Genomic DNA, 16419 nt, shown 5'->3' on the forward strand with positions numbered 1-16419 from the left:
AGGAACTGTACACTTGTATCATGACAGAGTGCTGTTTTGGGGTGTAAGTGCACTAGTGATTTAACTGAGTTACGTTGTGCAGGGATCAGCGTTCTGGTTATAGTTACAGCTTGGAGCACAGAACTGCTGTCTCCTGGTGGTGTTTGGTTTTAGTAGTAATTTTTAACCAGCAATTCTTCCTTTGTTTTTGTTTCTATCAGATAAACCCATTGATCCTATACAGTGCCCTGCTGCCTTTTGACTAGGCTGTACAAGTACAACACACATTTTAGAGACCTGTGTCTGGTGTAATAGTGTTCTTGTATCTTTGGAGAAACTTTTCATTGGGTGACAGTGCCCTTGTGCCTTTAGAGAGCCCTGCTTTGAGGTGACAGTGCTCTTGCATCTTTCGAGAGTTGACAATCTTCTTGGTGTAACTCTGCTGTATCCGTATATAGTGTTTTCTTCAAGGTAACAGTGTTCTTGTATCCTTACAGAGCCTGTGGTCAAAGTAGTAATGTTATTGTATCCTTGCAGAGCCCTGTTTTGGGGTGACGGTGCTTTTATATGGTTACAGAGCCTTCTTTTCAGATGAATAATCTTGTATCCTTAGTGAGCCTGCTCTCTTCTTTCCTGCTAGTACTTCGTTTATGGGCAACTGTGCTTACTTTAGGTTGTCCGCTTTGTTTTGGGGGTGATCTTTGATTTTGTTATGGGAGTGGCTCATCTTGTATCCTTCCAAAGCATTCCCTCATAGATAACTGTGTATTTGTGCACTAACTGAGTTCTGTTTAGGGGATAGAGTGAGTCTTGCGTCCTAGAAAAGGGCTGTTTGTGGTTGATGGTGCTCTTGTATTGTAACTCGGCTCTATTTTGGGATGTCCATGTTCATTTATCCTTATGGAGTCCTGTTTTGGATGAACAGTACTTTTCTTCACTAACATAGCATTTGAAAGAACAATGATTTGCTGAACTAACAGGTCTGTTTGTTTTTGCGTTCCGGCGCAGCTGTCTTGCGGTAACACTGTATTTGTATTGTAACAGAGCTGTGGTTTGGTGTGCTAGTTCTCTGGTGCAGTCATGGAAGCTTTTTGGGCTAACTGTTTTGGGCTTGAAAGTTTTACTTCTTTTGGAGTGGCAGTACTCTTTAAAATTCAAAGTTTGCGTGTTTTGGGAGCGACCAATGGTATTTTTTATTTAATAGCATTAGTGACATTCCTGGAGGTAGATATTCAAGGTAGTCTATAAATTCTGGACTTATTTTCATGATGATTTGGACCTTAGACGCTGCCATTAACCTGTTTTTGAAATTTTAGGTGTGCAAGGAGAAGCATCGGTTTGAGAAGCTCATGGAGTATTTTCGAAATGAAGACAGCAATATTGATTTTCTGGTATGTACTTTTTCCCGGTGGAACCATGCCCTGAGATGACAATCTTGGCATGCAGTCCCTTCTGGGGAACCTGGTGTGGAGTAAGCGGGAGGCGTGGAGCATTTGCAAAGCCCAAATCGGATTGTCATTCTGGTAGTTCTGAACAGTTGTATCTGATGGAGACGTCTAGCTGCTGATTAATTACCTTTCAATTATCCCCAGTTGCCAGACTAGATCTGGAACTTTTTCTACAGCAGTACCTCTGCGCTTTGGTAGAGGGCACAGAGTGACACTGTAACAATGTTGTTCACCGCTTGTGACTCTGACAGAGGCCAGGTAAGCCCTCCCCATACCGCAGCACAGTTTCTTCCTTTCTGCGTTTCTACACAGATCCGAAGAGAGGTTCCTCTGGCCTCTCTCTACGTTTTGTCAACGATACAGTGTGCTTTTTTCTGGTGTCCTCAGGGTCCTGTGTAAGATCATGTTGGCCCTGGGCCCTCGTAGTATTTGTATGTGGTGTCTGGGTTTTCACCATGACTCTGAAGAGTGTGGCTCCCATCTTAAACTTTGGCTGTCAGCGCTACAGGAGCACAGCATGACATTCCTGGTGGTGTGGGGGTCGCAGGACCCATGTCGGTCCTAGTCGTCTTTTTGTTCTGAGGACTGCCTGAGACCATGCTGCAGGAATCCTTCCCCCGAGCGTCCTTCATCCTTGATGTTGACTGGTAAGTCATGCTGTAAGCAGTCAAAGCTGCAGCCTTTGCCACGTATGTGCGGGGTCACTGACACCCCTCGATTATTCTCTGGTTGCGGAGTCGGAGCAAGAGGCTACCCCAGCGCTGGGGCGACTCTGGATCAGTTGAGAGAAAATGATCTTCTTCATGCTATATTTGGTTCTCTGCCTCCCTCTTGTGTGCGTCTCTACCCCAAGGAGGCCAGCGGACCGTTGACTGAATTCACGCAGGCGGGGTTTCCCCTGGCATTAGTATGGCCCTCTGGATCCGTACTCTGACCAGTCCTGCAATGCCAGTGTCAGTTCAGTCTGCTCCAAAGTGGACGTCGGCAGCGTCAATCACCGCTACTGTATCTCTCCTATCCGACTTCGAGGTGTCACAACATCGACACTGAACGATGTCCAGAACAGTGTCAGCAGAGCTAGTCACCCTAGGCTACTTTATTCGGAGGAGCCCCCAGCTGTTTTCACTTCGAGAGACCGGTGTTTTGGTGGAGTCTGTGATGACATGAGCGACGCTGCTCAGCATCCTCTGGAGTTGTATTATATGTCCAAACTTGGTGAGGCTAGTGACCTTGAGTCTTAACCCTCCTTGAGCTTGTTTTCTCCTCCTACCCTAGCTCTGCTTCTTCTGAGCTTCTGAGGAGAGCTCTATGGAGCTGGCCATTGATCTCTTAATTGGCATGTTTCATCAGGGTCAGATGGGGGCCGGTCCAGTGCTCTTCTTCAGTGAGGCATTATTTGATATTTTGCTGGGCTCTTGGGCTAAAGCAGTTTAAAGGGCCCCATCGGACGGCTGTTCTATAGCTCATAGGCCCCGTCCTGCCCCTGGAGACCCGGTCTGCCTCTTCTGGCAGCCTACTTCACGTAGCTTTGTGGTTAAGGCTGCTACAGCCTCCCCTGATATGGGCGCCCTTACGGACGTTCCTCCAGACAGTGAGTTGAATAGTCTTGATACTCTTGGTCAGTATATCTTTTCTGCCACCAGTTCCGCTTTGCGATCACTTAATGGCTGACAGGCAACTAAAGGAGGTTGGTGATTCCTTGGGATTCTTTTCCGGTGAGTTTCCTTCACTTCTCACAAGTGTTGGCTGCAGTTCCCACCCCGTGGGGGGGTTTGTTCTCCCCTGAACTAATTTGCATTCCACTTACAGTCCTGGGTGATGTCAGGATCCTCACTCATGATGTTACATGGCTTGTTGTCCAGGCACAGGTCGTTCCGTGCACTGCCTCTCTATCTGTTACTTAAGTTCTTTACACTGGTTTTCTGGGTCGGACCTTCCCTTGTGGCGTTGGTCTTTCCATACTATTTCCTCCGTCTTTGTCTGCTGCTTCAGCCAGGTCACTTCTCCAACTGCTATTCTTTTTCTTTTAAGATGGGTACAAGTTATTTGAATAGGCCTCCTCTCAGTTGGCCTTGTTCAACTCAACCACTTTTTACAGTCCCCATAGTGGTCTTTATTTCTCTATTGTAGCAGGGTTGTTCTCCCCTGCTGTTTTCTTTTCAACTTTCTCTCAGCCGCCTGATCGTAACCGTTCAGTCGGTAGTGTTGTTTTCTATCTGCTTACTTTGTTTTTTGGGGTGTATGATTTTCACCCCCTCTATTCCTTTTATACGGGACCTTGTGCTTTGTTGCTCTGTGTTTGTGTGTGTGTATATGTATATATAATGTATTTTATACCTCCTTTTATTAGGTATCCCTATAGTAAGTCATGTTCTCCTTCCTCTCTTAGGAAGAAGTCTGTTTTAGATTATGGTGCGCTTTTCCTCGTGTCCTGGGGAGACCTTCGCATGTTCGTTGCTTGCATTCGCTATGCCCCCCGAGCGTTCTACGTTGGATAGTCCCACAAAGCTCCCTTCCCTCTATTTTTTTAAAAATATTTTTTAATTTATTCACCCATTTTTTGCAAGAGGAGCAGAAAGAAAGAAATTCCAATTAGATACAATTAAGAGTCAAAAAAAGGAAGAAGAACATTCAAAACATGACAAGGAACCACTTTCTTCTCAAATCTACTGCTCTAGAAGAGTCCAGATCTTCATTCCCATAGCTCTTTTTCTCCGACCCTTCGTTCTATATATGGCCATTTCCAGGTTCTACATAGCTAATAACCGAGCACACCATGTCTCGAAGGAGGGGGGGAACAGGATTAATCCAATCATGTGTGATGCAAGCACGAACCACCGCCATGCAAATGAAAAGAAATATTTTCCTATCTTCAGGGTGTATATCTTCAGCTACCCCATTCAGCACTAGTTCCCCCGTTATATTCATCGGAGTATCGAAAAGGATCCCCAAAAATTGTTCAATAGAAGAAAATAAATCAGATAATTTAGGACATGAAAAAACATATGTAATGAATCAGCCGCGAATTCGCCACATCTGTTACATGTGACCCCAACATTCGTCCCCCATTTTGAAATCTTAGCCGGCGTATAGTAAAGATCAAATAACGCCATAAAGTGCTGGGAGCGCGATCTTCCTGTAATTAAAATAGTATTTGCCAAACTAATTGATTCTTCAATATCGATTGCACTCCTACCCAATTTTATTGACCATTTAGTTTGAGAAGCCTGTAAATCATCCTGACATGTGGCAATAAGAAGTTTATAAAATTGTCCAATTGGGGTTTTCCTACACATAGACTCAATAAGAGGAATATTTCGAAGTTGGGTTTAAACTTAGGAACCTAAAGTGCTAAAATAGCTGCGGATCTGTAAGTATTTGAAGAAGTCCCCTTCTACTAAATTAAATTTGCTTTGTAAATCAATAAAAGAAACCAAGCGTCCATCAAGCATTAGATCACCCAGATACTGAATTCCCTTACAGCGCCATCTAGTAATTACCAGGTCATAAAAAATTGGTGGGAGAACACGTGGTGCTACGAACGGTGTATAAGCAGTGATTTTAGTTATACCGAGGTGTCGTTTAATTAATTTCCAAACCATATATGCTGACTTCACAATCTTGAATTTATTATTTTTTTTATAATAGCTGGATTCTATCACTTTAAGTAGAAAACCTCGGTGTTCCTCACCCAATGCAAATTTATAAATAGAGGGGTAATGACACTCTAAGATCCGTGCCCTTTCGCCAACCACCAGTGGCTTAATATATTGCAAAACAGATGCTAAATAATAAAAAAGAAAATACGGAATACCCCACCCTCCCTGATCTTTGGACAATATCATTGTTTTATATGCCCGTCTCTGCCGCTTATAGCCCAATAGAAAACGGGCTGATATTCTTTCTAGATGCTTAAAGCTTGCAGACGGAAATTCGAGCAGAATGGCACGGAACATATATAAAAAAAAGTTAGGGAGTACTGACATTTTTAAAACATTAGCACGCCCATACAGAGATAGATGAAGATGATCTAATCTCTCCAGCATAGTATTTACTTTTGTCAACACCGTATTTATATTTATTTCCGGAATAGTGGAAAGTGGAAATGCAATTTTAATACCTAGGTAGGTGACTTCTGTCTCTGTTCTGATATCAGCTGGAGGGTCTAGGCCAGTAAATAATGTTTGAGTCTTGGCGCTATTCAGGTTGTATCCTGAGAAGATTCCAAATTGATATGCCAAGTACTCCATTGTTGGTATTGCCTGCTGAATATCTGTAGTTACTATAACAATGTCATCCGTATAAGCGAACACCCTGTAATTCATGTGGGAGATTTGGACTGGCTTAATATCCTCAGCATAATTTAATTTATTTACAAAAACATCAATATAAAGAGCAAATAATAACTGGGAACATGGACATCCTTGCCGTGTTCCCCGAAAAATAGAAAAAGGAGCGGATCCTTGACCAGCGACCTTAATTGAGGCGGTTGGATAAACATAAAGGACTTTTAATGCAGACATTATATTTGGGCCAAAACCCTTCTGAGAAAGTATGTCCCATAGATGTGGCCAGGCTATCCTTTCAAATGCCTTTTCGGCATCCAACAGGGTAATTCCCATTGCCGTGTCGGTTGCTTGAGCCCAATCCATCAAAGCTATCAAACGACGAATATGATCAGTGGTGTCGCGATTTGGGATAAATCCGTGCTGAAATTGAGAGACAATAGATGGTATAATGGCTGATATTCGCGAAGCTAAGCTCTTTGAATAGATTTTACTATCAGCATTAATTAAGGATATGGGTCTATAAGAAGCCGGAAGGGAAGGTGTCTTATCTTTTTTCAAAAAGGCCAAGATTGTTGACTGACGCCATGATTCCGAAGCCATACCCTTTTGTGCTGTTTGAAAAGTTATCAATAAATCTTCCTTCAATAGTTGGCGAAACATCCTATAAAATTCTAACTGGATACCATCCGGACCCACGGCTTTCCCTGAAGCAAGAGTGAGAATAGCAGTCTCTATTTCTTCCCAGGTTATATCTTTCTCTAAATCTACCATCTTATCTGGTGTTAATCTTGAAATGTCCGTAGTACCAATAAAATCGAAAAGAAAATCTGAAGAATAAACTATTGGGTCATCTGTATATAGTTTGCTATAGTAATGCCTAAAAACGTCCAAAATTTCATCCGGCTTTTCATGAATTTGCCCAGTCTCGTTTTGTATACAATCTATAGAATTGGAAGTCTGTCTTTGCCGAATTTATTTTGCTAGTATACGGCCCATATTTTCCCCCATCTCATTGATTTGTGAGCGATGAACTGCAATCTGTGCCGCTAATTTCCTTGCAAAATTCTCATAAAGCTTAGATTTATGAATGGCCAACTCTATTTTTATTTGTTCCATATCTTGAGCGGATTTGTAAGCTATTATTAATTTTGATTCAAGTTCTTGAAGTTTCCGAAACTGATCTTCTGCTAGTTTACGTATTTTATTTTTACTATTAATTGAATAAGAGAGGGTCTCCCCGCGCACTCCAGATTTAAAAGCATCCCAGACCATCTGTATAGAAGTAGATCCCCGATTAAAAATAAAGAATTCAGTGATCCACCTCCCCATATATTCGATATATGTTGTTAGCCAATAGTTTGTGTTCAAACGTCCATGGTCGAATGGAAGGTGTACCACTGATTTCAAACTTGATCTCAAGCATTATGGGGTTATGGTCCGAAACTATTTTGGGGAGAATATCAAGTCTAGTGCTCTTAAGGAATTTAGAAGTGATAAAAAAATAATGTAAACGAGCAAATTTCTGGTGGTGAGCTGAGAAGAACGTATAGCCAGGAACCTCCTTATCTGAAAAATAACCTACATCTCATAGCCCATATTCCTTAACTAATCCTCTCAAAGCGTTATATACCTTCTTTTTTTTTTTACCTGGATACAGAGAGTCACTGGCTATATCAAAATACTCTTCAAGATGGATATTAAAGTCCCCACATAAAATTAATGGAGCAGCCCACCCACACGAGCTAAAGACTAAATTAATTCAGTATCTCTGGATCATCTAGATTGGGACCATATATGGCACAAATAGTCCAGGAAGAACCCCCAATAATAATTTCGCTAACTACCCATCTGCCAAATGAATCAACTTTTACCCGTTTACAGATCCCTCCTCCCCGCCTTCTTAAAATTGCCACCCCTCTTGTCGTAGTGCCTTGTCGAGTACAACCCACAATTTCCAAACCTAATTCCCTAAGCCAATGTCTGTTGTTCCCTTCCCTCTCAAAGCGTTTCCTCTGATCACACATGGTCTTTACCCATAATTATTGTTATTGCTCTCAATGCTTTTCTTAAACTATTGGTTGGTGCTCTCTGCATTGCTTGCTTCTAAGGCTAGGAGCTTCGGCTCAGTAGTTTTAGCTATTTTCCTTCACCTTCCACCCGTTCTATTGGCCAAGTTGACATTAGGTGAGTGATGTAGTATTATGTTTATATGGAGTGTTCTTTCCAACTCGTCTTTATTCTTCCGCCATGGTGTCTCTTCTCATGTTTTTGCAGAAGTTGTGGATTTCAGTTCTGTACGGGGTTCTCCACAACATTTCTGGTGGGATGTCTTCTTCCTCACCTTCCTTCCTGGCAGCCGGTCTCTGTCTCTCTTTTTTTTTTTATAACAGACCGAATTGCCTAATCAGGGATCTTTCGTGGGATCGGTTGGCAGACCCTCCTCTGGGGATGGTATTGTTTGGATATCTCATTCAAAGGTAAGGAATCTGCGGCTAGACGTCTCTATCAGATGAACAAGGTAATTACCTTCAGTAAAGCTTTATCTGAGACAAATTTAGCCGCAGATTCCTTCCTGACCCACCCATCCTCCCCATTCTGTGAACTGATTCTCCCTTTCTTTCCAGATCCTTTCTATGCACTCTTGTGCTCATCATTGGTTAAAAAAAATTATAATAGCAATAATAAAAATAAATATATAATATATTTTATATATATACATATATATATATATATATATATATATATATATATATATATATATATATATATATATAATTATATATGTGTGTGTGTGTTTGTCAAAAAGAAGAATCTTTTTGGCCAGACTGTTTCCATGGCAGTTTCTATATGAGGCTCCGCGTTTTAGCGTGCACAGTAGTCGCAGAAGAAACTGATGTCAGCGCAGCAGGGCAGGGCTTATGTGGAGTCTGTCAACGTCACATCCGGTGGGTGGACTATACATCTTTACGGAGTTGCTCGACTCCCTTTACAGACTCACAGAGGTTCTGCTGTCGAAAAATGTCTGGATCTAGTCTAGCGTCTGGGGATAATTCAAAGGTAAGGAATATGCGGCTAGATCTGGCCTTTACCAGATCAGATGTTCCGAAAGTAAGTAATTTATTTGCTTCTCCAAACCTGTCTTTTTCCGCACTCTTTTTATTGTTGTCTTTATTTCCCAGCTTCTCTTGTTCAATCTTGATGTTTGTACTTGTGTGTTCTAGTTGCCTATTCCACTGTTCTTTTTCACAAGACTGTCCTTAATTCCTCCTCCCTTCCTAGGTGGCGTGCATGCAGTTTATAAACATCGTGGTCCACTCTGTTGAGGATATGAATTTCCGAGTCCACCTGCAGTACGAGTTCACCAAGTTAGGACTGGAAGAATTTCTGGAGGTAAGACCAAATGACAGCAGGTGTCAGGAAGGTTTTTCTTCTGTGCCTTGAGCAGAAATGCATCAGTGAATCAATGTCCTGTTACTTATAGCCATTCAGTGTAGGAAGGGATGGGCGGTGGATGCCACATTCGTAAAGAAGATGAGTTTGACGCATCATGCTGAGTAGCGAACCTAAAGTATGGTCTCTAACCAAACCTCCACAGTACAGAGTTTCCAGTTCAAATCAAGCCACCATCCTGGGCCTCTCTGATCAGGCAAAGCTCTTGGATTCTCCAGTTTTAGAAAGAGTTGCCAGCATAATGTCATGGCACCACCGGGTGCTTCACCTGGGTATTTAAGTCCGAGATGACGGAAGCTCCTATTAACAGAAAAACAAAAGATATAGAAGAGTCGACTGGTCCTTTTCAATCCAAGACTTTGAGATCCGTAAACCTTTTGTGGGAGACTGTAGAGGCGGATGATTAAGCCTTGCCCTAGGCGTTGAGGCTAGTTGTATTGAAATAAGTTGTCCACGGTTCATAATCAAAAGCTCACAAAAATTCCCTTCTGGGACGTTTTCTGAGGACTCGGAAGAATCTTGGATCAATCAAGTGTGCTTTTCTTCTAGATGCCGTATTTCAGGTAGGGTACAAGAGGTGACTGCTACCTGCTGGGGTTCATTTCATTTCTGTGAAGTCCATTTAGAATGTTTAAGGATATTCAGAGTATCAAGGTATACGTGCCATTAACACAGTCATTGGAATATGTGGAGAGTACAATTATCACATGCCCTGCCTCTCAAGATTTGAGAATCACAAATGAATGGCTAGCTGCAACAGAAGTTCCTCCAGCTACTGTATCTTTTTTAGATTCATGATCTTTAATCTTCTTCTACAGCACCAGCCAAGACCCAAAAAAAGATATATATATATATATATATATATATATATATATATATATATATATATATATATATATATATATATATATATATATATATATATATATATATATATATATATATATATATATATATATATATATATATATATATATATATATATATATATTTATTTATTTATTTATATTCAAACACACAAGTTGCCCTGTTTGGGAGGCCACACTCGGGAGGGTTGAAACACAATTGCTGCCCGTGGCTCTGTGACAGTCTGCTCCACGCCAACCCCTTTGCTTGCCAGACGCGTTTCGGGCGTGGCTGCCGCCCTTTCTCAATGGCTGCACAAATGGAAAACAAGACTTCAATTTACACACCTGCCTTTATTCAAAATTAATGAGTCCCGCCCATGTGGGCTGTTGCAAGGCATTCTGGTTGATGTAGTGCCTGCCCAAAAGACTATTGCAGGTGTAAGCCCCAGTGGGCATCTCAAGGATTCCAACTTGTAAAAATGTTTACCCAGGTGGGTTGGAATGGCATGAAGAGGCGCTGGCACAAGTCCAATATGTACAGGCAGCTCAGGCCCCTCTCGTTCGTTTCGCCACTCTAGTTGCTGAGCAACGACGATCCGCCTTTCCAGCGGCGGGACTTCCCAGAGAGGGGCCTGAGCTGCCTGTACATATTGGACTTGTGCCAGAGCCTCTTCATGCCATTCCAACCCACCTGGGTAAACATTTTTACAAGTTGGAATCCTTGAGATGCCCACTGGGGCTTACACCTGCAATAGTCTTTTGGGCAGGCACTACATCAACCAGAATGCCTTGCAACAGCCCACATGGGCGGGACTCATTAATTTTGAATAAAGGCAGGTGTGTAAATTGAAGTCTTGTTTTCCATTTGTGCAGCCATTGAGAAAGGGCGGCAGCCACGCCCGAAACGCGTCTGGCAAGCAAAGGGGTTGGCGTGGAGCAGACTGTCACAGAGCCACGGGCAGCAATTGTGTTTCAACCCTCCCGAGTGTGGCCTCCCAAACAGGGCAACTTGTGTGTTTGAATAAATTGAGCGGCTGGTCCGGTCGCTGGGAAGCCCCGCCGCTGGAAAGGCGGATCGTCGTTGCTCAGCAACTAGAGCGGCAAAACGAACGAGAGGGGCCTGAGCTGCCTGTACATATTGGACTTGTGCCAGCGCCTCTTCATGCCATTCCAACCCACCTAGGTAAACATTTTTACAAGTTGGAATCCTTGAGATGCCCACTGGGGCTTACACCTGCAATAGTCTTTTGGGCAGGCACTACATCAACCAGAATGCCTTGCAACAGCCCACATGGGCGGGACTCATTAATTTTGAATAAAGGCAGGTGTGTAAATTGAAGTCTTGTTTTCCATTTGTGCAGCCATTGAGAAAGGGCGGCAGCCACGCCCGAAACGCGTCTGGCAAGCAAAGGGGTTGGCGTGGAGCAGACTGTCACAGAGCCACGGGCAGCAATTGTGTTTCAACCCTCCCGAGTGTGGCCTCCCAAACAGGGCAACTTGTGTGTTTGAATATATATATATATATATATATATATATATATATATATATATATATATATATATATATATATATATATATACACATTTTAATTTCTTAAACATTCCAGAGACGAACAATTAAAAATTGGACTCTGCTCTACGTGTGTTCCACACAATTGTGAGGTGACTTAATAATGCCTGACATCAAGGCAGCCTTCTACCTTTTTTTCAGCTGCCACAATAGAATTATTATTATTGGAGTGGGCACTAACTCTTGCTGGGGATCTACTGTTACAGGTAAGTAACCTTTTCTGTTGTAGCAGTAAATCTAACCCTGATTTATAGGCTTTCACTAAAGTAGCTGACAGAATCCCACACCTCTGAGAAAAAGAACGATCACTTGTTTAGCTGGAGTTTTTGAACGACACCTACTTCACATTTTGGAATTCGCTTTTGCATCAAAATCCAAATATTTCTATGTGAGCATTGTGTTTGGAAGGCATTAAATCCATAAACAACATTCATCTTGTTTCTTTTAATTATTTGATCTTTTTATTGATTTTCTTTTTTATTATTTCCTCACCACACTGTTTCTATTTCCAAATGTGAGGCACCCCCACATACTTTCCAAGTCCATATCCAGTTTTTGTTGCTTTCTTTGCTTTTGTTTGCTGATAACACAATTTCACCTTTCTCCGTGTAAACTGTCTTCCATTGTGCTTATGGTTTCCCTGTTTCCTCAACCCTATCTCCTTGCTTCATTGTATTCCCAAACAGTTCAGCTTAAAAAATAAATCAAACCCGGCTTCGAAAAGAGTTTGTGTCCCTAGTTGTATAGTACTAGAGTCTTTAGATATCCAAATGTTCAGCCTGCGAAAAATGTCAAGGATCATATTACTGGACCGACTCGGCGAAGTCAAGTGTTTTTAGTTTGTCTAAAACTCATAAAATCTTGGTCTAGCTGCATTTCCAGCTGCTAGCTATTTCCCTGCTTTCTCCCATTTATTAGATCAGTGTGTTTGTTTCAGCTGTTTTCGTGTGGTTGTACGCTATCCAAACAGCGATGTTTTCATGCAGGCAGCAGTGTTTGTAAAAAGGTACGAGTAGATTTCCATTTGACCGGAAAGTTAATAAAATCTGGAGGAAAGTTAATAAAAAGATTCTTGACAGTATCACATGTGATGCTTGCTCTGCTCGAGACAAAAGATTTGTAAGGTAGGTTGCTATCTTGATTTAAATAAAGCTTCAGGTTCACTTGCGGGAAAAAGTTGCATGCAGTTCAGCTAAGTGAGCATTTAATATCTCCAGAATCAGACTCCAAAGCTTTATGGTACAAGTATGTGATAACTGATATGTTCTCTTGTCATTGTTAGATGCTCTGGCCTTTTCTGTATCTTAATCACAATTTGCAGCAGACTGATGTAGGGGTGTTAAGAACAATGTTTTCATATCAAAATTGCAGTCTTTGAGCCTTGAATGACCCAAATTTGTGGATCTCATTCCTATCCGTCATCTCGTTGGAGAAACAAACCGAAATGTATTCTGTATTCACTAGAGATCTCTAATATGGCAGCCGAAATGCAAAGTTCTGAGGCCAAGAAGCTTTTATTTCTCCATTGTGGCAAACCGATCTATGTGAGCTAACCTTAATGTAGCACATAAAAGTTCGAACCTCTCGAGAGGAATTTCCCATTTGTTCTTGTCTGGTGTGCTTTTATTTAGACTGGTCTGCCCATGCATTAAGACTAACTGTGATTTGTATCTTGTAAGGAAGACCCCGTCTCTCCAGTCGCTGGGCTTCACTTGAGTTCAGAGAACAAATATAGCCCTTCTTACTAAAAAGCCACGTAAAGGCTTACTTAGTCTACTTTGATGAGAACTGGGTTTGGTTGATAGAAAGAACACATTGAACCACTGTTTTTTGTGCTGAATTCTAGGACATGTATATGGTAAAGTTCCCCCCTCTTCCATGGTCAGTGTGCAATTCCTAGTTGGGTGTCCTTTGTCCACCAGTGTTAAGAAAATGGTCTCTTTTCCCTGAAGTGCAGACAATATATTTCTATCTTTTATTTCTGCTTCGTGTGGTTTCCCTTCACAATTGAGACACCATCACTTATGTGTTATTTATAAGAAGACCATCACACTCGCTGATATTAGGAGTGGCTTGAATCTTCCTCCTCACCAGGTACATTCTCTCGGAAGAAAACACACTCCTATTTCTAGTTCCAAATTAAAAATGTTTGTGTTGGAGGAGGATGGTGACTTTCTTTGAATGAACTGAAAAATATGAATGTTGGTATAGGTCTTCTGTGGTCTGAAATGCCTCATGTATCAATAGAGGTGCAGACACTAGATGCTGTAGGCGTGTAGTTCTGGAGTCTGCAACAGCATGACTGTGCTGTTAGCACTCCTCAGAAAGGCATTTGGTGAGGCAGATAGGAACCCCAACAAGAAATTGTATTATTGGTAATATTAAGCCCTGCGATGAACCCCAGAAACATGCTGTGTTGTTACACAGATGTCCAAGTGTGCATATTGAAGGTTTACCTTGATCACAACATCTCCATCCTAGAGAGCTACTTGTGCTCTTCAGTTGATCCTTTCTCAGGCCCATGATCTATTTCGTTCCCAGACCTTTTATCTTCTACTAGTAAATACTTTGATGAGACTCCTGTCCTCAAATCTGCTAAAGGAACTGGTTATGTGGTGTAAAAGGTTGGTGAAGTCTCCTAAGAAGCACATCTGCTAGAGATATAAAGCACCTGATTAGTTGGATATCTGTGGTACTTTTCAGAAGATGTAACTAAAACCCAGTTGGGGTTGTTGGACATCAATTTGCATATATTTTATCCACTTTGGGAAAGAGATCTCTCAATTCCCGCTCAGCTGGAGTTTGCTAGGGTGTATGTTAAGGCGTTCTTGCGCGTGAACAAGAGGCTTCTGTTGGGCTCCGGTGTTGCCAGATTTTGCAGATTATGGAAATGTTGTCTCTGCTGGGTTAGCTGCTGCTCGAATGCACTAGCAATGTTTTTTATAGGATAGGAATCCATTGATGAGAATGGTAGTCAATGTATGCTCTACACCTTGGCCAAGATTATACCTCGTCTTCCTGCTACAGCACTGCCTCTCTCTAGTTCAACTCTGTTCGTGTCAGAGCCAAAAATAGTTGTTCACTTTAAAGCCGAATTCAGACTTCTTCTCTAAGCACCAGGGTTCAAGTTCATAAGTGGGAGCCATACAACACCTTGCTCATGCGCCTTTGAACACCTCTCTTATTGCAAGAATGACTACATTTGCAGCCTTCGTAAATAGTTTGCATCCATGCACTGCTTCTACTAAAGTCTACAAATGTCTAATAAAGCTGTAGCAGCAACTGTGTTGCATGTCAATTTCCAGAAGTACGCACATGCCAGGTGAGGAGTTGCATTTTTTTCTTTTTGCTGCCAGGGGTGGCCCTTCAACTACATAATCCTAAAGTACCTTGCTGCTACCCCCAAGGATTCGGTGAGAGTTGAATAGACAAAAATGGTGTCTGAATCGGGTGCCCTGTGTTTTCTGTACTTTGCAGGATTGGTGAGGTGTGGTTGAAGATTGAAGATTAACTTGAGAGAACTACCATAGTGTGATGATACTGTCTAGTCCTTTAAGTACAATGCTGACATGAATAAAAAAAGTTATTACCAGAATCCATTGCAGAGTTTTTTTTTTTATTTGGATTCCACGCTGCTTGATATCTTTAAATGAGTCAAGCCACCAGTAGGGATGCCTTGAATGAAATTCACAATATATTCATCTTCTGGATCCAGAGGTTTGAGATCTGGATATTTTTACCACTATCCAAACAGTTATCCATTGATGCCACCACACCACGGGGACCGTTTGTTTAATTGTGATATTTCAAAGGCGATATTTAGCTTGAAACCCAGTCTTTGCACAGACAGCTCCAACTTTGATGGTGAGGCACCTCCCTCTGTTGAGATTTCCAGTATCATTGAAACAGTTCTTTACATTGTGGGGCTCAATCACACTGAGCGAGACTCTTGTGCAGGAAGTGATCAATGTATACATTTCAGTTCTTTGGGGGTCCTAAGGCTCCTGTGCTCCTCGAGCATACTGTGTTGTTTAAACATGCATGGAGAACCATTGCTGCATTTTCAAAGTTAAGGGTGGTTTTATTTTGGCTGACTTTGGTGGGAGTCAAACACTTCCCAATTCTTTTTCTAAGACCCTGTTGTTGTTGACAGAAATCCAAGCGTACAGAAAGTGAGAAGCTCTTGGTGCAGATCCAGGCCTACCTGGACAATGTGTTTGACGTAGGTGGCCTACTGGAAGATGCTGAGACCAAGAATGTTGCACTGGAGAAGGTGGAGGAGCTGGAAGATCACTTATCACATGTATGACTTTCTCAACTCATTCAAATGTATTGTGGGAGGAAGGAGGGAAGAACACCTGTTCGTGTGATCATGAATCAATGAAAGTGTGTTATAATCTTTCTAGAAGCATGCTGAAATGGGGTGCAGGCCATCTGAAGATTCATGTAAGCAGTATTATTGTCCATATATACAAGCACAGAGTGAGCCCTGAGTGTCAGCAGTACAGTCTGTGAAACTTGCACAGGAATCCTTCAGTTTTGTAGGAGGTCTGCACTACATTAGGAAAGATACGCACAGCATTTTAAGGTTTATGTTTTACATCTATTTGGGAATTTAGGGAGAGGCCAAAGGAGTTACAGCATGTCGTGCAGTCGTAGGGTTTCCTGTTGACAGAGGAGTAGATGGGCTTCGGTTTTAAGGATCTTTTTGATCTTAGAATCAAAGGGACATAGAAAGATGGAAAGTACTGTGAGGATGGGAACACTCCAGCAGTATTTTGGGGTGTGACTGTACTTGGGTGGTTGTGTGGCCTGCGTTAAGATGTTTCTTCTTT

The 16419-nt window shown here is 41.9% G+C and overlaps 1 protein-coding gene across 7 annotated transcripts in view; it reads left to right on the plus strand.

Moving 5' to 3' along the window:
• FMNL3 (formin like 3) overlaps positions 1-16419 on the plus strand; it is a 419538-nt gene that overhangs the window by 322157 nt on the left and 80962 nt on the right. For all 7 annotated transcript variants that reach the window (XR_013610360.1, XM_078685970.1, XM_078685960.1 and 4 more), the window contains 3 exons: positions 1296-1370; positions 8996-9106; positions 15738-15887. Coding sequence is in view for 6 of the 7 variants with exons in the window: in XM_078685970.1 (XP_078542096.1) it covers positions 1296-1370; positions 8996-9106; positions 15738-15887 (336 nt within the window). In the remaining variant the exon portion in view is untranslated. The remainder of the gene's footprint in view (positions 1-1295; positions 1371-8995; positions 9107-15737; positions 15888-16419) is intronic.

The sequence above is a fragment of the Lissotriton helveticus genome, chromosome 1_1 (genome assembly GCF_964261635.1).
Source record: "Lissotriton helveticus chromosome 1_1, aLisHel1.1, whole genome shotgun sequence".
In the NCBI taxonomy this organism is placed as follows: Eukaryota; Metazoa; Chordata; class Amphibia; order Caudata; family Salamandridae; genus Lissotriton; species Lissotriton helveticus.